Raw genomic sequence first — 11,242 nt, forward strand, 5'->3', positions numbered from 1 at the left:
ACGTCATACCTGCTCCTCCATGGTCGCCTGCGTGTGTGCGTCGATGGGCCAGAGGCTCGAAACAAGCTGTCGTGGCTAGGCATCATCAAGCTCGCCCGCCATTATACCTACGCCCATAGCTTTTGACTCTTTTATAAGCAATCGATGGGCAAACAATAGCCAGAGGCGAGCGAAACAGACGACGCGTGTCGTCTGCATCTTGTCGTCTGCTCCGGCACGCCCGCAAGCCCTTTCTCTCTATTTTTCTGCTGCCGCTTTCTAAATCGATAGCGTCATCAGCGCTGCGCGGAGCGCGAACCAATGCCCGAAGGCATAGCACTCTCTCTCCAACTCAGTTCTCCGTGCTCTCTCTATACTCTCTTCCTTTCGGTACTCCTCTGCCTCCGCTGTCTCGTAATCGACGCCATCTTGTCTCACATGATGGCGCGCTGCCGCGGTGCTGCAGCTGCGGTCCGCCGCGGCAGCGGTGGGTGTGCGGGTTCCGCGATCCGAACTCTGGACGGTAGGCGACCGTTGAGGATCGTTTCTTCGTGCGACATGTCTGACTGACCGACAACCACGACGTTGCGTGGGACGACTGCCACGCTCCGACGGAAAAGCGATGACTCGCCATCCGCGCGCGAACCAGTTTCGGTTCGCCGTCGTCGTCACCAGCCGATAGCTTTCGCGAATCCAGGTACGTGTGCCTGCGCGCCGTGGACCGCGACTGTGCGCTCGGCGAAGCGCCGCTTTTATCTCGCGCTACGATCACCTGTCAGTCCTTGGCGAGTGCATAACGTTCGATTGTGCGTCCGATACGTTACATTCGTTTTAGACGCCGGGTAGTTCTCCTAATTAGGCCTTCGCGCAGTTACTGTGGCTGCCCCGCGTGTTTAAGCGAAACGCGGTACGTGTCAAGTCCGCCGTTCCGCGCGAGCGCTGCCGTGAAGCCTAGTTTCTGACGCATCGCGGCGATGCTGTTTGACTCGCTTGTTTTGCTTGTTTTCTCATGTTCCTCTAAGGCTGTTATAAAAGGTGTGCGAAGGGGCTTTCATTTGCTGTCAGGTAGAATAAGGAGTCACTGCGTCTGCTTTATTTTGTTATATTGACTGACCTCTTCTCGTTCATTCCCGATCGGAATGGTATATGGTAGCTGGAGTTGTGCAAGAGGTACTGCAAGTTACATAATGAATTTTTCAGCCCTAATTTGCGGGTATTATAGAAACGACTGCGTGCCCTCCTCTCTCCCAGAAGCTCAACCGCGCAGTAAGTTTACTTAGAGGAGATATGATGCAGTGTCTGTTCAGTATTTGCTATCGTTTGCAACGTATAACAATCGTCGCACGGCGTTCTGTTTCTTAAGTGATTATGGTCAATTTACCAGCCCATTGACAATGGCTAGGCGCTTCGTTGTGTATTCCTCTGTAAATGTCTTCATGCGAGTTGACTGAGCTCAATCCTATTAGATTTGAGCTTTGCGTTCCGCCATTCAGTAGCGTAACTGCATAACTGGCGAATATTTTATGGTGTCAGATATAAAATCTGAAATTCAGAGGTGACTGCCATCGGACGTATCAATGTGCACCCTTTCTTTTTCTAAAGCGAAGGCCTTTGTTGGTAGTCCTTTCAAGGGACAAAAAATTATGTTGCTTCTTTTTTCAGTACTGCTTTGAATTACTGTGCCAAATTAACTACATCTTCTAGGCAGAAATTTCATGGTGTATCACTATATGGCCATAAGAATGTATGTCATGTCTCAAACATGGGTCCGTTAAAAACATACCAGGATTGTTCTAGAGAAATCCACACATTCAAACATGTTGAGACTATCTCTGAGGCTGGAGATCTTTACTCACAGATACAAAAAAAAAATATCAAGCCACTTTTTTACCAATGTGGGCATGTCACCTCTTAAACCGCCGGCAACCGAACGTTATTCAATGCAGTGCAATGATTTTTTTTTTTCAGTAGAAAACATAATGCATCGCTGGAGGCCACGCGCTTACTATTGCACAAAAGTCGTGACCTGAAATCGGACAATTTCACACAATACTGAGCTGGAACAAAGCTACGGCGTTCGGGCGCTTTCAGTAAATCCGTCCTCTTGGCTGAGCTGAACCGTTTTCAAAACAAAGCTAGTGTTTGAGAGTTTGCAGTAAAGCCGCCATTTTCGCTAAGTTGAACCGTTTTCAAAATACCAGCATTCGCCACGGTGGCTCCGAGACAATGAGGTTCTCCGGCTGAAATCAAAGGCGCAGTATCAAACCTTGCCACTCAAGGTGCGTGCCAAAGGGTGTCAGGATGTGAAAATGCCTCTCTAGAAATAATGCTGCAATGATGAACCAAAATGGACAGAGACCATCGAAAAACTGTTGAAAAAGTCAATAAATAGCTTCCCGGCATAGACCTGTTACGATACGCCATTGGGAACACTTATTCGTCGGCCCAATCGAATAATGATGTGTGTTGCGTGATTGTTGGGACACTTGGCTGCCTCTAAGAACAGCCCGTGCTGGAAACCACAACAAAACCTTTGCAGGAACACGCATCATACACTGCTACCAAGATCTACGCACCAAGTCACCACGTTTGATTGCACTATCGCTGGGATCAGCCCAGCATTAATTGCAAGTGCCCCCGGAATCAGCCCAGTTTACTCGGCTGGTCAAGCGTCCACGCAATGTGTGCGCAAGAGCCAAAGGAAACTTCGTTGTTTTTTTTTTAAAGGAAGTAAAGTGGTATAAATTCTAAGCCCTCGTAGCCAAGGTGTATTTTTGAGACTTCAAAAGCAAAGTATTCAACGAATTTAAGTGTCCAGTTTCGTTAACGGTAGGTTCAGAGGAAACCCTGTACGGGTCTGACGAAAGAAACCTTATGCTTGTGCACCTTGTGTCTTGCAGGAGCTTGGAATCAAGCCTTTACAACAAGGCCAATGAACTTCAGGAGGACATTAGTATGAAAAGGTTTGACCTCCATGTGGCACAGATTCACCTCGCAGCTGTCAAAGCCCAGGTAAGTTGATCTGCACTGTGCCGCCTCGTTGATGTCAGAGTGCCACAGCATTACCTATCCGAAGAGCTTTGTGACCATATGCAACCCTTCGTATAAAGCAAACATTTTGCCCCTATCTTTATTTCTATCAAAGAGACATTAGTAACTTTGCATACGGGCCCCGACGTCCTAGAAGCCCTTTTATGACTGTAAGTGAAGCTTTTCAGCTTGCTAGTTTATCTTCGCCAAAGGAGTCGAAGCATTATTTTAATCACTAGCATTCACTTCAGCTGTTTGTCCGGGTGTCGGCGAACTGAATATTCAGCGCCTACGTCACTAGAAATTTAATTTGTAACTTCCCGAAAACGTACCACAGATAATGTAGCTGCTTTTCTGGGATACTCACGATGATCTTGATAATCATTAATCAAAAGACTAGCGCAAATAACAGGGGCACAGACAGAGAAGACGACAGGACGAGCGCTTTAGCGCTCGTCCTGTCGCTCGTTTTGTCGTCTTCTCTGTCTGTGCCCCTGTTATTTGCGCTAGTCTTTTGATTAATGATGACACACCAACTAGCCCAGCTTTCTGCCTTGATCTTGATAAGCTGGCACCGCATAGTCACCAAGCCGAGCACTGATATTAAAGGAGGAACTTAGCGGCATTTTATAATACCAATTGTACACCATGTTAGCAGTATAAGGACTACCTGCCAGTCTAGAACTACGCACTTATATTTAGTGTGTTCACAGTAATACCACTATATACATGATTACCGAAGCATCTCGAGGTCTTGTGAAATCGAAGCACAGAAAGCAGGAAGAACGGCTAAAAAACGAATGATTCTTATTAGCCATTGATTAAATGTAGTGAATAAGTCAAGCCAGAAAAGCCTAAAACAACAAAGCAACGAAAGCGAACGTCGAATAATAATGTGTAAATTAGAAGCACTAGAGAAAAACTTAACAGAGACACGAAGATACTGCGACTCAATAGCAAAACGCAACAGATATATCGCATTATTTACACAAATTGTTACGTCAATAATAGCCGCGATAAACTGAGGGGAGTACCTGACCTGTGCTGGATATTCGACCTGATACACTCATAATACAAAGCGAGCGTTGGCAAACCCTCCTATATGGTAGTAACTATCTGTTCCACATTTAACGTAAATTCTAGAGCGTCGTTTTTTAACATATTTATGTTAACACAATTAACCACTCCTCTCTTGACTATTTTAGTCGGATGTTGACGAGGCCGAAGCGTTCGCTTGCACTTTAAATTTTGGCCTATGAGGCCCTTCGTCTCAGGGTATGCCAGAAGGGTCTCACTTTTTACTAATGGGTGAAGTACTCGTTCGTTGTCCTTAAACACAACCAAAGTGCGCCTACTCCTGTCCAGGAAGAGCAAGAATAATCAGGGAAACCAAGAAGCTCAATTTTTCCGTAACAACCACGCGAAGACAATGAAAACAATTGGAAAGCACAGGAGAATTAACTAAATTTAAGAGTGAAAGTTGCAATTACGACTGAAGGTTAAGTATGCCGTAACCTTCAATCTAGACCCAGATAAACACGGAAATGACTGTTGAAGAAATGACGGCTTGCCACCAGTAGGAGCCAAAGCTACTAAGCTCCTTATTACGCGAGTGATTCTCCATCAATCGAGCTACGGCGTCGGTTGTGACTCTGTCTACGTTTTTGGGGTATCTTGCACATGTCTTAAATATAACCCTGGAAGTGTTAGCACTCGACGATGGCGGTGTATGGGGAACACCATTTTAACCGAAGTCACACTCTATCGTAAAATACGAGAGCTCTAAATAAATAGTCAATCGTAGGAGAGGTTGCAAAGCATTTTATTCGTTGTTAGTAGTTTCAGGACCTAACTACGTAAAACGAAAAAACTACGAAGAACTACGTAGTAATATGCACTCAATGAACACTGCGGCACAATCAACAAGTAGAAAAACAACAATAAAAGCCAGATTTTTTAGCACAATTGTTATCAATCACTGATATTTTCCACAGCGAAATCTGCAGTGTCGAAAAAATCACGAAGACATTGGCTTTTATTGTATGCGAGCAGTGAACAATAATGGAGGCTTTGTGCATTTCTGTGAGGTTGCACTTAAGGAAGCAGCACCTGAGTTAATCATGCAAAGAATGCTCTGTATGCAACGAACAAGATGCAATAATGAAAGAACAGGACAGTTTATTCGTGACTAAATGGACTAAGCTACATCATCATTGTACAGTTGGGACCCCAGACATCTGTAATTGAGTTGTGTCTCAACGCGTTGTCATCATAGAATGTTATTTACACAATCAGTGTAACAGAATCTAAGTTGTGCCCTTTCCGGTGGCAGTTACCAGCCTGCTCCTCGCTTTTCCTTTCCTGTTAATTGTATATATGTGTTCAAAACAAATAATAATAATAACAGAATTCGATTAATGAGTGTACCATACAGTTGTATATGATTGTACAATAGGTACAAAAATAATTGATACAGGATATAAGCAGATAAGGGGAAAAAGTTGTGTATAAGTACAATGAGAAGGTACAGGATTCCCCACTCATAAGGCCTCATTAATGTTCAAACATCTAGAGCAGGTTACATTTGACATAAAGATGTGCTGATTAATCTATAATTAATCGATAACTCCGTGAACCACTATATCAGTAAAACTTCATTCTAAAGTACAAAAAACCATGTGAACGTATATTGTAACGAATGATAATTAGATTGTTCCCATAAAAATCTACGACCTCGTAAATACGGGTTTGCCGCGATGGGTGGATGAGTGGGAGGTAATGAATAGATTAAGATAGCATGAAATGCTAGGCTTCGTATCCCTACGCTGTGAGCTTTTTTTCTTTCATCGCATCTTTACACGGCGCAGAAAACTCCGAAACTGGGGATGTTCAAATTATTACATTTAATTCCTTAAGAAATGCAAGTTCAACGTTCTGAACCGTTTCAAAACGTTTTTAGCCGCTAAGTTCAGCAGTTGCGGCCGAAGATCTGCCTCACTACATTAAAAGCGCATGCTCTCCTGCCCTTCAGGCGCCATGGTTCCTGCAATCCACGACGCAGGCACCGTTGACGGGAATAACGTATATAATGTCATATAATATTTTTCCTGCAGATTTTAAGGGGACGTCGGAAGGAGTGCGCATCCCCTCAGGCCGGTTGACATATCGTAGAATATTTCTTTTCTAACATCCCTATCTTCTGATCTCGAGGGCTAAGTTAGCTTTTCACCGCAAAAAAAAAGAAATTAAATAGTGATATCACAAGCTTTTTACCATATTTACCCCTCAGTGCGCTGATGACCACAGGTACCGTCATCTTTGCAGCCGAAATGACGTAGTGAAACGTGTGGTGAAATCTGTCTGGTCCGCTGAAAGAAAGATAAATTTAACGTAGGATCATTTCTTGTCTGGACCTTCCACCAGTTAGTTGCCTGCGAGAATCTGTAACAAAACCTACGTCATAACTGAAGCCCCCCTCCGAGTCACCATGCTCATTCAGATTGACTGAAATTACCACATAGGTGTACTGAATATGTTCATCAAGTGCCTAGCTTTTGTATTCTGACATCAACCGGTAGTTTACATATGTTTCCGTTCCCTGGCGATCTTAGATGCAGAGAGCAAATGTTTATGACAAGCTGCAAATGAGCTGGATTCAGATAGACACATTGGGCCAACGTCTCTGCTTTAAATGCTGTGCCCTCCGCCGCATTTCGAATATTACACTTTTATGTGCTCACGTGACAAACTTTGACCGTGCGCCAATGTGACTGTCATCTTCTCCGTGCATCCTTCCATCCCCACAAACTGCACCCCGCGTAGGATACCAAACGTGGGCCCGAATTCACAAAGCTTTCATCGGTAAATGCTGTGTACCATTGGACAGCCGCCTCTTCTGGTATCTCAAACATCACGAGTGGCTGAAACGTGCTCTTACAAACAGTTTTAGTGTAATGACGTTGTTGTGAATACAGGCCAAGACTCGTTCTTTGCTTAAACACGCCATCTATATTTCATTTGGCTCCTCTATATCACTATAATACGGCGCGGAAAGGCGAATGAGATGGTGGAGAAGAATGGCATTAACGACCAGGGCAAAGAAAACATGGTGCGGAATACAAGCAGTCATTTACATTCGAGGTAATCGCGAACGCAACAAGTCGTTCACGCTGCCCTAAGCGTAATCACTCTGCATTCTGTACTTCGGCGTATGACGAAAATACCCTTCCGACGAATAGACCGTGTTTTTTACAGCAGCACCATCAAAAGTTTCATAAACAACAGGAGATGGAAGCGAATTCTTGTGCAGAAATTTCCTGGTCGTCGGGAGGGGAGCGGGGGCTGAGGAAGGGGGGAGGGGGGGTCAGACGTTGTAGATTAGGCCGGCTGAGAGTCCGCGTTGCTCCAACAACGTCTATGTGAAAGCACGTGATCAACGGTCCCGTTCAGTGTCCAGGTTTTGTAAACCTCTGTTTAAGAAACCACCGCAATGAAAAGCTTAAAGGAAGAATAAAAACATCTAGTGCCTGGATAATAACGACGTCTAATAGACGGCTGTTAAAGACGTCTACCAGCTAAGTTTAGCTCGGACCCGTTCTGTTTAGAAAACGAAGGGGGGGCGCGAGTGGTCTGCAAATTGAAGCAGCAGCCCACTTCTAAACGGCGGGTTGCATGTTCTGCTCTACGTGTGCCGCAGTTCGCTCTGTTCCGGGGCAAGGAGGTAGAGGCGGACGGGGAGGAACGCAACTGCCGCGAGCGCAAGGCGTCGACCGCGGTGCCGGCGGTCACCGGCACCATCAAGAACAAGTGGCTCAAGGCTTTCCGAAGCCTCAAGACCGGAAGCGGGGCCTCGGACAAGTACGCGCGCTATTGAACACCATGCGTTCTGTCTGCGTAGAAGTCACTGCGCTCGTAACCAGCACTACATCAAGCTTGTGCTGCTGGTCACGTGTGCAATGCGTGTGGCCACATAACATATGGCTAGCTCTTCGTGATACGTATTAGACTGGTAGGCTGCTTTTTTTTTTTCGTAACTTGATCTACGATCTCTCGAGTTATGGTAGGCAGACTGGTAGGCTGCTTTTTTTTTTTCGTAACTTGATCTACGATCTCTCGAGTTATGAGCCGAATTACGCTTCACTGTTCCGTCGCTTGGCTTGTTTTGTAAACTGCTCCGCCTTGTAACGGACCATTCGGTGTATGTGCGATACCTTTATCGTTGTCAGTCATTTCGCAAGTTTATCGGTTCTTTTTATACTGTCCCGTCTTGCCGCAGTATGTTCTGTATCTTTTCACGTTGTCCCCCCACTCGCCCTAGTAATGCCTCCTGAGCCGTCCGCAAACTCAAAATAAGTTTACAGCAATAACTCGACCACGTAAGTTTAATTACAGTGACATTTATTAATTCGATGCCCATAGATTCTCAATAAGTCTATGTTATATGATAGGAGTGTTTGCTGTTGTAAACTGTTAGCAACAAGGAGAAAGGACTTCATTTTCACTGTTCTTGTGTTTTAGTTTTGTTAATTTCACCAGCGTTCAAGGTAGGTTTTATTGACAATTGTTACTAAGTATCAAGAACTATGTCCTTCAAACTTTCGCTCAACATCCCAGTAGGCACTAGAAATTTTGGTAAAGAAGCTGACCTGCATTGCGCGGCATTTATGGAGCTACCATAGATGTCCTTGCCCGTAAAAAAAATCAAGACTTTCTGTTAACTCTCTATAATCTTCTTGTAGGCCCCTTTGCCATCTTTTATACTTGTCCTCTTGACCAGATATACAGACTACAGACTGCCCGTAAATACGTCACCAATTCATATACTTCAATCTATTTGAGGTTCACAGCTTTTATTTCAGGGTCTATGAACTTTATTCACGAATATGCGAGGATTCATAAGTTCATGAGCTGTGTGAAGATGATTGTGTGCATACTTTACAAAGACACGTATATGTTCTTATGAATTTTGGCCCCATGTATCTCAGTTCACGTGGCGACGAGTCCCTCCATGATGGCGAAGCATGCCGTTACACCAATAGCTGTGCCGCTGCCATGGTTAGTCCTAACAGTAGAAATGCTCTACCGTGGTACAAATAGTCTTTTGTATTTGAGTTTCTTATATTAGCAGGCGATTCATCGTTCATTTCACGCCAAATAACAAAGTTTCACCTCTGCTCTATCCAACGTAACGGCAAGGCGAAGAGGGTCTGCTGAAACGGCCATAAGACCTACCCCGTCGACCTCTCACAACTTACTTTTACAGAAAATAAGAAAAGAATCAGTAGAGAATGATGTGTAAAGTCAAGAGCCTAATGTCATCAATAGTCAACAGCCTAAAGAAAAAAAAAGAACTTAGGGCGTCCTTTTAATCTGTTTATGTTCATAGCACGTCCATGAAGTACGCATGTCTGCCCACTATGCTTATATTTGTAGCGAGCGATGGCATCGATAAAATGCAGCTGGTAACTCTTTGAAGTTGTGGAAGCTGAACACAGAACCACTCAACCAAGGAGCTTTCTAACTTTACCGTTTCTATGGGCACCCCACTACACGGCCAAGGGCCACCGCTTCGAATTCTCAAAACATTGAAAATGAATGCACCTACATGCGCTTAACTTCGGGTCTGGTAGATAATAGCCTTAGTCGATTTCGCGTCACTTAAAACCCGTATGACTAAACAACAGCCCTACCAGAACTAACACGCATTATAACATAGCCATTAGAAATGTTGTCATTGATCACACAACAGCAAAATCGAGGTGCCCGTACTGCCACTTCGTTCACAATGCAGAACAGTCACCACTGGAACAGCTTAAGTACTCTTTAACATGTGACGAAGTGACTTCGCATATGTTTTGTGAAGATTTCCTTTCGTTGTGCTAAGAGGTGTTGTCACCAGTCTGAATGATGAGTGGTTCCAGAAGAAGCTGTGATCACACATTGCGGTTTGTCGCTAAGACGCTCGCGCCGTCCCAATCCATGGTGTTTGCAGATGATTTGAAGTGAACCACATCGACAAACGCCTTAGAAGAGCGCGTGCATGCATCTGGGCACGCCATAGATCGGGACTTAACGAGCATCTTGGCGACATACCGAAGTGTGTCATCACGGCTTCACCTGGAATCACTGATCGTTCAGACTTACCGACAACAACCATAACAAAATAGACGGCCAACTTCCACCGCACCTATGCGAAGCCGCTTCGCCACATAATCAGTAATACTTTAGCTGTTTCGGCGGTAACGTTTCTGCATTGTAAACAAGGTGCCCGTATGATCACCGAAGCGTCAATTTTGTCGTTGTGTGGTCAGCGACAGGGTTTATAATTGTGTTATGATTGTACCTGGCTTGACGGTTCTGCGTCAAACCCTTGACTACAACCACGCCTTCTATTCCGTTCTCTGCGCAGGCCTGATGGGTCAGACCGGAAAGGAAGCCATGCTGCTGGCGGCGCAGGTGGCGCAGGTGAGAATCACCACAATTAACATCGCTATCTGTGACGAAGCACGCGACGCCACTGCGCATAATAACGCACTTTTTAACGTAAGGTTTTCTACTAAATTTGCTAAAGAGAACTCGGGCGCAGCGACCGTTCCGCTACAATGAGAATGACGGTCAGTACATGTATTTGCATGATCTTCGCGCTTGCGTCTTCAGACGTTCTTGTGGCTTTATTTGCTACGCTGTATCTGCATTTATTTGTCTCAGTTTTCGATCATTCCTGCTTTTATAAATGTGAGAAAGGCAATATAAATCGGTACACAAGCATAAGAACGGCGGCTGTTGCGGTTATAACGCAATATCGTGTTGCAAATGACAAATTTGCAAAGTCGCAAAGCCGTTTAAAACGATAACTACAAAGTTTAGGCAAATTTATGTGCTATAACCGTCATTCGCATGCCGGCTGAATCACCATGCTTGCGACTCTCATGCATACCATTATCTCACCATTACGCTTACTTTATATTTAGTTCAACAGACTCTCTTATGCGCAATATTTACGAGGGCGAATCAGAAAGTCATTGCCCCTATCTTTTATTATGGGATGCCGGCTGATCTTTCTCACATAAGACTGGATAGTAAAAATGAAAGAGCAACGCGGCACTGACTAATGAACGGTCGCAGAAATAAAAAGTTGGATAGAACACTTAAACTTTAGAGCCAAGTCACATATGCGCACAAAAGGCGGCTCACAAGAAAATCACATAATACGCATATTTAGTAATGTACTAAA

At 44.6% G+C, this 11,242-nt stretch overlaps 1 protein-coding gene across 7 annotated transcripts in view; it reads left to right on the plus strand.

Moving 5' to 3' along the window:
• Positions 1-11,242, plus strand: part of Stacl (SH3 and cysteine-rich domain-containing protein) — a 326,980-nt gene that overhangs the window by 281,645 nt on the left and 34,093 nt on the right. For all 7 annotated transcript variants that reach the window (XR_008609657.1, XM_055064400.1, XM_055064399.1 and 4 more), the window contains exons 9-11: positions 2,880-2,991; positions 7,706-7,866; positions 10,418-10,473. Coding sequence is in view for 6 of the 7 variants with exons in the window: in XM_055064400.1 (XP_054920375.1) it covers positions 2,880-2,991; positions 7,706-7,866; positions 10,418-10,473 (329 nt within the window). In the remaining variant the exon portion in view is untranslated. The remainder of the gene's footprint in view (positions 1-2,879; positions 2,992-7,705; positions 7,867-10,417; positions 10,474-11,242) is intronic.

Source organism: Dermacentor andersoni, chromosome 11 (genome assembly GCF_023375885.2).
Source record: "Dermacentor andersoni chromosome 11, qqDerAnde1_hic_scaffold, whole genome shotgun sequence".
Taxonomy (NCBI): domain Eukaryota; kingdom Metazoa; phylum Arthropoda; class Arachnida; order Ixodida; family Ixodidae; genus Dermacentor; species Dermacentor andersoni.